Genomic DNA, 13,530 nt, shown 5'->3' on the forward strand with positions numbered 1-13,530 from the left:
TCGAATCCATCAATATATTTTTAACTTAACCGAAATGTATCCTCAAAACTCAAGAAATAATGCAATGCGGCATGACAATGTTTCGCTCGGTTCTCTCAAATTGGGTCAGAGGTGAACAACACCTGGATGTGCTGTGTGGGTGCTGGGTGGAGCTGGGTGTGGCTGCTGGGTGGTGGGTGTCCGATCTGATGGCTATAAGAGTCGGTCCCTCCTCCTCCCCTGTAAGCAGTCGGTACGAAGGATGTCTCTGTTCATGGACTCAGACGTGTCTTCACTCAGGCAGAACCAGTGCAAAGACGTGATGGAATTTAAGACGTTATATGGAGAACCGGAACAATGTAAAGGTTAGTACAATTATCATTGACATCATCTCCTAAACAAATTAGTTGTCATCTTCTATTGACAGTAATATATTTCAGTTGAATAACCACACCAGATGTAAATGAATCCTTGAATAAGATAAGGGAGCAAACGATCATGGAACTCTTTCAAATTAAATAATTCGTTTTTAAAATAAATGTGGATCAATATGATATCGTTTAAAGGAAAAAGAGGGCTTCTACAAAAGCCATAGCTTTTGTAGATGTTAAAAAAAATTGCTTTAAAGCCAAAATAATTATCGAACACAAGCTCATATCGGCAATATAAGCCTACATAAGAGACAACTAATGCAAATTGCTTAACTAAGTTATTTATTAAGTTTTTATATTTAAGTGTTTTTTCTTTGTAAAATGAAAAAAAAAAAAAACGTTTTATTTTGTTCTGTCTTTTACAGTTCGCTAATTTTATTTTTGTTGTATTAGCCCTTTAACTTTTAATTGTTTCCTATTGGTCTATAAAAACGCAACTCGGCGAGATTAAACAAATACATCAAAATGTAATAGCATTTTTTATTTTCTCCCACTTATTCTTTTTTATTTTATTTTATTTTATAAACGCATATTTTTCTATTATTTTAATTTTAATCCTTCCCTTTTGCCTTTTCTCTCAGACGGCCGCAGTGAGCGCGCGCTGTCCTCCCCGGAGCCGGAGCGAGCCGCGGGGCCGATGGAGGGCCAGAGGAAGAGGAAGAGGACCATCTTCAGCCGGGCCCAGCTCACCGAGCTGGAGCAGGCCTTCGCTGTGACTCCGTACCCGGACATCACCCTGCGGGAGAGGCTGGCTGCACACACACACCTTCCCGAGAGCAAGATACAGGTGAGTGTGTCTGCGGCTCAGCTCTGAAACTGCCCCAAAACAGAAAACTACATTTAGAAAAACAATTACTGACTGTATTGTAGGTCAGAGGTGGCGTGATGGCTGGTTTTGGTGAATAAATAAATATATATATATTTTTCAAATATTGCATTTAGCGATGGAATTGAATTCAGATATCTAAGTAAATAAGTATAGGTAAGTATCAATAACCTACTTCATACAAATACTCTAGTAAAAGTCATGCGTTCAAAAAAGTGCACAATTAGCATCAAAATAAATAAAAGGACAATTATTCGTTGTGCAGTTTTTAGAATCATGTGTAGTCTATAATATAACTGAATTATAATTATTGATGCATTAATGTTTTTATCCCTTCAATTATGCATCTGGTAAAGGAGAGGCTTATTTTTATTTACTTTACATGCTGATGGGTATCTATCTTAACTTTTATTTTTGTATTTTATATCTGTCTTGTTCTCTTTTAGCTTGTTTTATTTTTACATTATTCTCTATTCTCTGATTTCTTTTTACATGTATTTAAATGTCATTTTCTGTTTTTCTGTTGCATTATATCTTAAAGCTTTTAATGTTATTTTATATAATTTTTTGTTAAGGACTTTAAATTGCCTTGGGTTGAAATGCTATCTAAATAAACGTGCCTGTCTTGCCTCAATCTATACTACTACTACTACTACTACTACTACTACTACTACTACTACTACTACTACTACTACTACTACTACTACTACTACTACTACTACTACTACTACTACTACTACTACTACTACTACTACTACTACTACTACTACTACTACTACTACTACTACTACTAATGATAATATTTTCATATTTAATGAATATTATATTAAGTTAAACCTGCAAAGTATACATTTGAATCTGTAAGGTAAGAAGAAGTAGTAAAAAGTACAATATTTTACCTGTTGTAGAATATAGTATAGTGCTTAACATTGAAATGCTCAAGGAAAATACAAGTCCTATGCACTCGATGTTAACCTTTTTTTTTGTTCCAGGTGTGGTTCCAAAACAGAAGAGCTAGAAGTATCAAGACCGTTAGAATCCCCAAGTCCACCAAACCCCCCCTGGGAGGGAGAGGTGATCCCCCCACCTCCGTCTTCCTCGGCTCCTCATCCCTGACGGACATATTCCGGCCCGAGCAGAGCCACTGTGAGGAGGTGCAGCAGATTTACTCTGACTGGATCCAGATCTACAGCAACCCTGTGTCATCGCCGCCATCTTGCTCCTCCCTCCACCAGCACCAACCCTGCAAACCCTCAGACTCTCATGTCTGGGAGGATGAGCACCACCCGCGGCAGCACCTGGGACCAGCACTCCCCGCCTTCCTTCCTGGTTCTTTCCCCCAGCCCGTCAGCAGGCAGCCTCACCCCTCGGCCTCCGCCCGCTCCTACCAGGCCTTCAGGAACTTCAAACCCCAGACTATAGCTCCATCCCCTCACCAGGCCGTGTACGGAGGCGGCGCTGCAGGTGGAGCCCACACCTCCATAGATCAGGTGGTCCCTTCCCACCACCAGCCGGTGTACTGGGAGGTGACTCAGGGCCAAGGACACCACCACCCGCACCACAATCACCACCCACAAATGGGAGCTCAGACCTCCATGGGCTACATCTCAGACTTGATCTACAACGCCGCCATCGTCACCAACTTCCTGGAGTTCTGATCAATCCAGTTATCCGGATGTGGAGGAAATAGTAGTTTCAGTGTCATGTTGGGAACATCCCAACCAGTCTGGAAAAACAAGACTGATATTTGTTACAAATAATATTAGCAGCTAGCAAAAAAGAAATAACCAGGAAATGTAGAGAGTAGAGAGAGTAGAGAATCTCCAAGAACTTCAGACTGGAAAGCAATAGTTCAGGAAATTCATACGGAACAACTGACTTTCTCTCTGAGACATAACTAAAATGTGAAAAGTACTGAAAAACTGTAAATGCTATTTGAAACCCAACTGATGTCCTTATCACATACTCTCTGTGTTTGGAAGGCTTGCTTTACTTGGCCCTGTACTTGGGCTGAAAAGGTGGACCTTAATCTATGAATGGAGGGGTCACAGACCCAGGACAGATAATTGAAAAGGTCAATCATGGACAGAGAGGACCCAAAGACTCTGATGGTGTGATGTACCCTGCCTTCATTAGCCTACACGTCACATACAAGAAGTATCTAAGTAGATAAATGTGTGTTCAAATGTATAGGTGTGTGCGTATGTATTGTATGTAAATTATTTTCTTTCATTCTACATGATAGTAAGCACTTCATTTTACCCACGATGACCCTGTCTACGTTCACACTGTCTGTTTTTTACAAAAATGAAAAACAATAAAACAAAGTTTAAAAAACAAAGAAAGGGAAATAGTATTTCTGTCAGACTCCTTTTATTTCCTGTCAAACAGCTTCCTTCTACGTCAGTCGTGTGTGTTACCAGATTGTTCCTTAAACACATTATGTGTTAGAATTGGATGGTTTTTAGATATTTCTGGCTCAGTTTTCACAGTTTTAACATGCTAAACCTTCAATGCAAATGGCCAAAATGGTTGCCATTATCTTACCTTTAGACACAAAATGGCTGTCATTATAACAGTCAACAGTCCCATGCTCAACCCTCAGATTACAGAAAGCTAGCATAGCATTGCACAGTCACTGAATTACAAGTAACACACTTTTAAAACGTTCTTCTTATTTTAACTTAATTCATTCAAATGACTGAACTACTTCTGCCTTGGGCATCAAATGTACCAAAGTAAAGAAATACATTTTTCTTGTTTTCCGTGTAATTTTATTGTGTTGATCTTTTGTTTGATGGTATTTGCTCAACCCTGCAAAATTGAAACTGCTTTTTAATTACATTTCAAGGGGAAACATTTTCTCAAGATTTAACACATGTTAAAAACACGTTGTAAATTGAAAAAAGAAAGTTATGTTTAGTAAAAGATTATGTTTTGGGGTTAAAATAAGTATGTTATGTAACCCAAGTTACGTACAGTTGAGGCCTAAATTATTAGCCCCCCAGGAGTTATGGAACATTTTCCTAAAATTCTTCCCAATGTTTCCAGCATTGATAAAACTTGATATAATCAAACATTCACCAGTGCTATTTAATAGCTTTTGGTACATTTTGGAAAATAAAATACATTTTTAGGCTTGCTTTATATCAAATATAGTGAAAAATGGGTTGGTCAAAAAATATTAGCCCCAAGGCCATTAATAGTCAATAGTGTACCCTTTCTGAGCCACAACTGACAACAACCTCTTAGAGTATTTCTTTACTAGGTTGGCACAGGTCTCTTGAGGGATTTTGGCCCATTCTTCCATTGCAAATTGTTCCAGCTAGTCCAAATTGCGTGGTTTCCGAGCATGGACATTCACTTTGAGCACCCGCCACAGATTCTCAATAGGATTAAGATCTGGGCTATGTGCGGGCCACTCCAGCACCTTGGTTTTGGTGTCCTTTAGGAACTGTTGGACCAATTTTGATGTGTGCTTTGGGTCATTGTCTTGTTGGAAGACCCAGCGACGACCTAAGCGAAGACTAAGACCAGATTTTTTCATATTATCCCTCAAAATGTCAACATAATTAAAATTTTCATGATGCCTTGCACCCGAACAAGGCTCCCTGTGCCTGAGGCTGCAAAACAGCCCCACAGCATGATGTGTTCTTAGGGTTGAAGGCCTCTCCCTTTCTTCGCCAAACATAAGCAACATCCATGTGCCCAAACAGTTCCAGTTTAGTCTCATCAGACCAAAGCACAGACTTACAAAACTCATCTTTACCTTTCAAATGTTCACGGGCAAACCTCAGTCTGGCTCTGATGTTCCACTCTTTGAGTAATGGGGTTCTTCTGGGACGATGGCCCTGAAGCCCACCACGATAAAGAGCCCTCACAACTGTGTTCCTTGAAACATCAACTCCAGAAGAGGCCAGGTCAGCAACAATCATCTTGGCAGATGTCCGGGGATTCTTGCTGACATCTCTGACTATTTTCCTCTCCAGAGTTCTTGAAATCTTGCGCTTTCGACCACGCCTAGGTTTGTTTCTTACAAAATGTGTCTCCTTGTACTTCGCAATGATGCAACGTACAGCAGTTCTAGACATTGTGAAGCGCTTGGAAATAGCAGTATAGCCTTCCCCCTTATCATGAGCCTCCACTGTCTTCTTTCTGAGCTCAAGACTGATTTCCTTTGTCTTTGGCATGGTGAGTAGGAGTAGTAGTATAGTCCCTCTCAATAAGGTATTCAAGTGCCTGTTTCTTGGAGTCCTTTTATGCTGATTGAATGCTCAGGTGTGGCTTGAAAGCTGATTGGTTGATTAGGTGTGGTTTGAAAGCTGATTGATTGATTAGGTGTGTTTTGAAAAAAAATTCACATGGGGGCTAATATTTTTGACCAACCCATTCTTCACTATATTTGATAAAAAGCAAGCCTAAAAACGCATTTTATTTTCCAAAATCTACCAAAAGCTACTAAATAGCACTGGTGAATGTTTGATTATATAAAGTTTTATCAATGCTGGAAACATTGGGAAGAATTTTAGGAAAATGTTCCATAACTCCTGGGGGGCTAATCATTTAGGCCTCAACTGTACATACTGTTCATTGAGTATGTTAGGCACAGTGGTATCCTGAGTTAACAACTTGATTAGAAAACATATTTGTGATAAGCCAAAAAAATAACGTTACCTGGAAGAAAATACATGTCATGTCAGGCAAATTACCACTGCAGTTTTATTGTTGGGAAAACAATTTTTAGGGGACCGGGCTGGCATGTACAGTACAGTATTCAGCCATTACAGTATTAATGTAACTATAGGATAAACTTGTGAAGGAGTGAAACATCAATGGTGTGGTCTCTCAAACAATACTAACGTTGGTCACTCAGCACAGAAATATTGTATTAGTTTTTTCTTGTATGAATAGATACAAAAACCCCAAATTAGACTCAATGTTATCCATTGATAACAATACCTTTTCTAATACTGATAGCATAACAGATACATGTAATGAAAGCTTTCAAAAGTCATTTGTAGTCTATAATACTTTAAATACTGACATTTATTGAAATTGCACTTTTTCTAATTGCTATTTGTGTTCTATGGAGGAAACCACAGTTTTAATGAGAGCTGGATTCTGTTTGAGAGCAGTTTTTATAAAAAATAATAATACACACACACATAGTGTTGTGATGCCCTAATAAATGTACTGTATAATGTAATATCTTATTTCCTTTTCTTTAATTAAGAGTTTTGTGATCACAGTCTTGCAAATTGAAACTCTTTTTGTGAAAACTGAGCCAAAGGACACTGTAAGATATGTCTAGAGTCATATATAAGCCTAGGACTTAGTTTCAGTGTTTTTCTCGTCTCATTTTGATATTTTTTTTAATAAATGTAATGTTCTTGACATGGATTCTTCTCACAGATGCCTGCTCCTGTTTTCCTGCTGTAAGCCAACCATGGCATGTTTAATGCTGCGACCCCGCGAGTATTATCTTTCAAAACATCCTGATTAAAATGATTCCTTGTGGTAAGATACCATGACAGGAATAATTATTTTCTAAATCAAAATATATTTTTCTCATATCTCTCTGTACTGTAAGTATCGGGAGCATTAGATGGAGGGGGAAAAAATGAAAAATAAGAAGTAAATTAAAGCCGGAGCTCAGGGTCTATCAGCTTACAGGCTCTGTAATTCTGCCTGGATTTAAGTTTTGAAATATTACATGAGAGGTATAATACAGAGGCCAATATGATGGACAGCAGCGCACACTGTTTGTCCAGAGATCTCTGCATATCATAATCATCTTTAATACCAAATAATCTTTCAATAAACCTTTAATCCGGGTGTCAAATCTCAGATCTTCGGAAAATACTTTTTTTGTGTGTTCCAGATGTAGTGACATCTTTTAATCTTTCCGCTGATATAACAGGACTTGATCAGAGTAGGATGGGAAAGTTTACCAAAAAAATAAGATTTCATACGGTGACAAGGGATCATAGAAATCAGATCGGATGTGTGGTAAGAAATAAGAGACATGGTGTTATTGTCCTGAGGATGCTAAGTCTTCTGTGTGTCTGCGGCACAGTAATCGTTTGTTTTTCAAGAATGGGATGGCTTTTTAAATCACTTCAAAACAGTAAGCACATATCAAAGACAAACATTAGCACATCTGTCAGGTGGAGTAAGATGATAAAATAATTCAAAAACAGTTTAGTAAATATTATTAGTAATATGCCACAGATGGTGGATTACACGGAGGTCAAAACCAGTCAGAGTAAAAAAGAAAAGAAAAAATAACTCAAGAGCTTTTGTACTCATCTCAGCTCTGTTGTACTGTGTCAACTACTTTTTTGAAAAACTACTCTTTAGATTGTTAAAAATGAACAATAATGCTCATTTAATATTTAATAGGGACCTTGGATACCAATTTGACTTGGCCATATCAAAAACATGATATTTAAAAAAGCCTTAACGGTTTCAAATAAATCATTAAACACCATTAGTCTAATATACTGTCCAAATACAACTCTCTTTCTGTTCTCAAATGTTTCAGACTTTTCACCATGGTGCAAAGAAACGAGGGCCATCTGGTTCCAAGAAGGCAGAATCTCCACGCCCAATAAACCAACACTTTGCAACTCACACAAAAACAATCTAAAGGATAAGAGTTTTTAAAATTAAGATCACTTTATTAATCCCCGAGGGAAATTCAGTTCTTTACTCTGTTTTTGTACACACATATGCCCAATGTCGTGACATGCACTGATATAGACGTGTCAGAGCGAAGGGGTTGTTCGTTTTTTCGTCGCACAGGAGAGGAACTGGCAGCTAGTAGTCAAGACTATGTATTTTTGATCCGATTGGGAAATGAAAGGCAACCCTTTGTTTCCCAAGCCAAGCCCTACAGATTGAGCAGCGGCCCCCCGGCCTGCATTTGACCTGTCCTCGACCACAAGCCCACGGGGTGAACGCTGGAAGGCAACACTAACTGGTGGATTACCAATTTTAGGAATAAGCTCTAGTTAATCCAGATGATTTTATTAAACACACAAATATGATTACATGATCTGAACAAAATTTAAAATGTACATTAAGTAAATAAACATTTATATTTAGGTTGTTGGATGAAGAACATTTAAAATTGTAAATAAATAAGAAATATATTTAAATGTAATGAAAAGAAAGTCTGGTCAGGTGGTATGTAATGTCAGATAAAGCGACCAATATTCATTTTGAACCCATTAGCTTTCTTGTAATGTTGAAGCATCCATTTATTGCTTCTAGTATCCGTTTTTAAATTCTCAGTAACTCTAACCTTGCACAAAAATCTCACATATTTTCCTGTCAAATAAAAAGAAAACAAGTCTGTAGGGTTTCCTAGGCAAAGTGAAATGTCTGTTCTGAATCAGTCGGCCTGTTTGGGCTGCCGACGTTCTGCTTTAAGTTCTGACACAGGTCCCTGGTTCTGTGTGCATAGCGGCTATGGTTCTCCTAGTTCCCCCTCCATGGTCCGGACCAGCACATACAGCTCAGCGAGCCCCACAACAGAGGCAGCGATCACAGCCGCTAATACTCGCTGGAAAACAAATACAAAGCCAAAGTTAACCTTAACCTTTTGGTGAATACAAACACATTCAAAGATGTGATAAAACCTATGTAGTAAATCGACTGTAAAAGACTACAATTTCTACGGCTCCAGCCTTTGAGAGACACATATATGTGCAACCTTTGTGGGAGATGCCGTGGAGACGGTTTTAACTTTAAATCTGACTTTTTAACTAACAACATATTAGGTACAACATAATAGAACGTTTTTTTAATCATTGTATCTGAGTTTTGCATCTTTTGTCTTGATTTGTTTGATTTTTGAACTAACCACAAGTCATACAAAATCAACACATCATCAGAAGCTCAACAAGTCCTCACAACTGTGAGTAAAACTAATAAAGAAAATACGTTACAAATGTCTGTTTGAAAGTGTTGCTTAAGGAAACAAAAGGAAGGAAGCCGGAACAATAGGTTTTAAAAAAGAAAAGCCTGTGCATAGCTGCCGAGATGAACAGCACTGCATGTAGCTACGTTAACTTAAAAGCCAATTACATGTATGGTACAGATTTAAAATGAAATGTACTCTTACCGCTGCAGTGTCAGTGAACAGGTACTGACTTCCCATATATGAACAGGCAAAAGCAGCAACCACTGTGACCAGGAAGTTGAATATTGTCGCCACCACTGCTTTGACTGATCGCACTGGAGGAGAGAAAAAACCAACACAAGTTCAGAGGAAGTTCCTAAGGCCGGAGGGGATCATCGTTCATAGCGACGTCACTCTTCCTATCGTTGTGAAGCAGATTCACCAAGCGTTGGATTGTTCACCCGCTAATAGGGAACGTGGGTCTGGTTTGAACCGTCATGAGACAGGTACGTTTTACCCTACTGATGATGTGTTGTTGCAATAGTAATCCTCGGTTATGTGTATGTGATTATCCGCCTGACTGTCCGCAGCTAATATCGCAAACTACTTACTAGGCCATTAGCCTAATATTTATTGTGCCCATTGATAACTGTATGTTCAAGGAATTTGATGTTGTTGTTGCGATGATTGATTCACAGGTTGACTGGTTGACTCCTCTTAACTGGCAGGTTAAGCAAAAGGCATCTTCGTCAATTCGCTACCTTATGCCCTAAACCTTACCTATTCTGTTTCAGGACACAGTTTGGCCATGTTCCATACCCACTGTGTTATAATACACTAGTAAGGCGATTAGGCGATAAATAAATACACGTTTCTGTTTTCTTCACCAGCATTACGACTGTAAGGGAGTGAGGAGGGAGAGTCTAGTAAAATTGATTGGCAGAGGAAGATCTGCACTGTACTGGACATCTTTTTCTAGTTTTCAATGTAATACTTTCATGGCTTTATGTGCTCCCGGTGCCTGTTTCCTTCCAGTAGTTTTGCGCATGGTGCTGCATTGCTTCAACGATGGGAAGGAAGTGCTTAAAAGCTGCGGTGCCAGCAGAAGAAGGGAGAGGTGTCTAATGGAGGGACTGCTGGTGGTTCTGCCTCCAAACCTAGTATTTATCTTTGTTTAGTTTAAAATGGGGGCTCATCTGGGATATGAACCAGAGACATTTTTACATCCCCCAAACTTTTATAATATGAAATACATAAATTATATATAATTCAGCCTCTGATTTCTAGAATTAGGATCCTATAATAAGCGATGGCAAATGTGTATCGCACTCACTTTCCCGTCCAAAATCTGCTAGCGATCCATTGCGGTTGATTTCCTGAAGACAAAAAAAAATATTTATCACAAGGTAAAATATTGGCAAAAATACCAATGTAGTCCTCTGAGATATAATATGTTTATTTTTTATCAAGTATCACATAATATTATCATCAATGCATTGTATTTTCTCCACGTACAGTATAGTAAAATGCTGTCGGTTTTAAAGGTCCCATGTCATGGCCATTTCTACTGATCATAATTCCATTGTTGAGGTCTACTAGAATAGATTTACATTGTGCAATTTTCCAAAATCACATTGGTTTCTCATACAGCATCTCTGTATAGTATGTGTATTCACTCTCTGTCCTAAACGGCTTGTTGGAGCTCCTGCCCCCCCCTCCCTATGAGCCCAGTGTGCTCTGATTGGTCAGCTCGCCCACTCTGTTCTGATGAGTCCACCACCGTTACAGCGGAACTTCAGTGATTATGTGTTGCAATGGAGTTAGCAACCAGAAAATGACACCAGTAATGACAAACAGATGAGAATGATGCATGGGGTCTGGGTGCCGTGTTGGCGGGACGTTGCGCGGCTCGCTGCTGTGAGGAGGGGACAGTGTGAGCTCTATTACTGGTGTCGTTTCCTGGTTGCTGCGTGGGGTCTGCGAGACAGCAAGACATCGCAAAACTCAGCCTGAACTCAGCCTGAGCACCATGGACACGGGAAGGGGGGCTGCTGAGGGGGCTGCAGCACCCCCATCTGCGAGGCTCCACTAGCACACAAGGGGACGGGTAATAACCGGAAAAGCATGACATGGGACCTTTAAGGCTGCAATAAGTCTCACTCAATGAAAGAATGGTATGTTGAATACATTATAATATTTAGATGTGTTTCTGTAATACAGTCTGATAGCATGAATTATATCTTGCCTTTTTTATATGTTTAATGTTATTGTATACTATAGGATAAATTTACCTGAGTGTTGACATTTCGTGTGATTCTGTTGTATTCCTCATTGGCCAGCTTGGCTTTGATCCTCTCAAGACGTGCGACGAGAACTGGGTTCTGAGGGAGAAAAGTCACCATTTTATTTCAATTGTTTGGAACATCTTGAAGTTTATGAGCATACTTGGAAAGGAAAATACTGCACTTAAATGTGTATAGGGATAGGATGCAGCTGTGGGCTCAAAAGACACTAAACTGTTTATTTTATCACAATGGAGCTTAAGTGAATGGTATTTTAACTTGTTAGCTTGCTGCATTGTTTCCTGCATGCTGTGATTACAACAAACACTAATGGACATTTTAGAGATTTAACAGACATAATAGTGCCTGTATATTGGGCGTATCCATGGTTTCACTTACTCTGGGAGGCTTCACAACCTCAGGCAGGTACAGCGAGCTTTCCTCCAAAACCTCATGCAGGTAGAAGGGATGCCCTGCAAGAAAAAAGACAAACATAACTTAACATTACATACTACTGGCATGGCTTCTAGTAGAGACTATTTTATATCGTGTCAGAACTCTTTAGCATTGGTTTGCTAAAGCTTGAAGACAGGAGTTATGTCTTTAATATTGATCACATTAATTGTGACTTTATCTTGGGATGTTGATAAATGAAATAATACAGTGAAAGCTTTATATTTACATTACCAACAGTTCATATTAAGTTCGTACAAAATCCGCCATAAAATTATACTTTACTTTCACAGAGTTTAAGTATTTAACCATCATCAGTCTTGACTCTTCATAATGAATACGAAATATTTATTTTTTATTTTAACCTTTTGAGTGGCAGTTTGTTTACAGTTTGTAAAGACACATTGTGTTTTTAGCTTAGCAAGAACATTTATTTTGATGGATTTCAAGGGGAACTTTTTGTCATCAAGGGTCTGAGTCTCTGTATTTTGGCTATACAGTTTGTTATGGACTTATTGTAAGAGCTGCAATTAAACTTCAACATTCGAAAAGATAAATAGATACATAAGTAAATTATATATATACACAGATAAAAACAAAATGCCTCGTCCAAAAGTGCCTCTACAAGGGTAATTTAGAAATACATAGATAACTATTATTGCCTTACGGTTACTCTATATATAAGGATAACTATATAAAGGAATAAAATACCTTTAATGTAAAGGGTACATAGGCCTACTCCACATATGTCGTTTAAGGAAACAGTATCATTAACGTTAGTACATTACAGAACTTTACCATTGTCCTGGAGGTACTTCTTCAGTGTTCTGGCTGTACTGAAGGACAGGGTTGTGGGTTCTGTTTTTCCAAGTGTCTCCTCCAGTTCTTCCCTCAATCTCTGCGACAGACACGAGTCAGTCTTCTCTAATAATTCGGCCACCTTATTTCTGAATGAATCCCCGACCACAAACGACGAAGCCATGGCTAAATCCACCTGACTGTGACTGGAAGACTGCTGTAAAGCTTCGCAACTGTCTAGAGAAATATATCTTTTGTCAAGCTACTTCACAGTGAACATATTCCTACTTGAAAGGACGTCAATAATATCGTTAACTGTATAAATTAAGTTCGGCGTTTATCAGCTAATAACGCTCGCGAGAGATAAATATAAAACACAAGTAAGCAGCCATGTTGTTTCCCTTGTGACATGATGATGCATTCGATCATGTGACCAACTCATGGGTAAAGAACCGTTACTATCATTGCGCATTTTGTTTCAATGTGTCAAATTTCATTTAAAGTCTTTGTTGACTGTCAAATGTATCTTATATTTTTTGACAAAATAATGTTTTATTCCGTTATCAAACTCTAATGTTTCTCGCTGCACTACGTCTGAAATCCTCTCAGAGGTGCCTTCAAGGTCTGCTCACAAACTCGTCATTCCAAAAGCGTGACGTCCCTTATGTTTCTGATGGGCAATTATTTGAAAATAAAATATTGCTTTTATCGCCTTCTTGCTAAATGTTTATTTTTGTATTTTTAGCATGCACAGCTCTTAATAAAAAATACACAACGCTTTGGATTCAGTCCATCTATTCCTGTGGATGTGGAATTTCCCACAAAATTAACCTTAGAAAAAAACGACAACAATTG

At 38.6% G+C, this 13,530-nt stretch overlaps 2 protein-coding genes across 2 annotated transcripts; one reads left to right on the plus strand and one right to left on the minus strand.

The window, feature by feature from the left end:
* Positions 1 to 241: 241 nt before the first annotated feature.
* Positions 242 to 2,894, plus strand: LOC117468990 (homeobox protein SEBOX-like). The gene is made up of 3 exons (XM_034113381.1): positions 242 to 344; positions 965 to 1,197; positions 2,229 to 2,894. The coding sequence occupies exons 1-3, from the start codon at positions 242 to 244 to the stop codon at positions 2,892 to 2,894; spliced, it is 1,002 nt and encodes a 333-aa protein (XP_033969272.1).
* A 5,001-nt stretch (positions 2,895 to 7,895) lies between these two features.
* tmem199 (transmembrane protein 199) lies at positions 7,896 to 13,366 on the minus strand. The gene is made up of 6 exons (XM_034113057.1): positions 12,676 to 13,366; positions 11,824 to 11,897; positions 11,434 to 11,523; positions 10,476 to 10,518; positions 9,365 to 9,477; positions 7,896 to 8,803 (listed from the first exon to the last, which is right to left on the minus strand). Exons 1-6 carry the CDS (start codon positions 12,857 to 12,859, stop codon positions 8,708 to 8,710), a joined length of 600 nt encoding a protein of 199 aa, XP_033968948.1. The 5' UTR covers positions 12,860 to 13,366; the 3' UTR covers positions 7,896 to 8,707.
* Between the last annotated feature and the right edge of the window lie 164 nt (positions 13,367 to 13,530).

The sequence above is a fragment of the Trematomus bernacchii genome, unplaced genomic scaffold (genome assembly GCF_902827165.1).
Source record: "Trematomus bernacchii unplaced genomic scaffold, fTreBer1.1, whole genome shotgun sequence".
Taxonomy (NCBI): domain Eukaryota; kingdom Metazoa; phylum Chordata; class Actinopteri; order Perciformes; family Nototheniidae; genus Trematomus; species Trematomus bernacchii.

Bases quoted from the DNA above. Each gene is read 5' to 3' on its own strand.
- LOC117468990 (XM_034113381.1), top strand. From the start codon at position 242: ATGTCTCTGTTCATGGACTCAGACGTGTCTTCACTCAGGCAGAACCAG. The intron at 345-964 runs GTTAGTACAATT...ATTTTAATTTTA, and splicing joins AGAACCGGAACAATGTAAAG to ATCCTTCCCTTTTGCCTTTT. The intron at 1,198-2,228 runs GTGAGTGTGTCT...TTTTTGTTCCAG, and splicing joins TTCCCGAGAGCAAGATACAG to GTGTGGTTCCAAAACAGAAG.
- tmem199 (XM_034113057.1), bottom strand. From the start codon at position 12,859: ATGGCTTCGTCGTTTGTGGTCGGGGATTCATTCAGAAATAAGGTGGCC. The intron at 10,519-11,433 runs GTAAATTTATCC...TTTTGTCTTCAG, and splicing joins CACGAAATGTCAACACTCAG to GAAATCAACCGCAATGGATC. The intron at 9,478-10,475 runs GTGAGTGCGATA...TCTCTCCTCCAG, and splicing joins AGCAGATTTTGGACGGGAAA to TGCGATCAGTCAAAGCAGTG.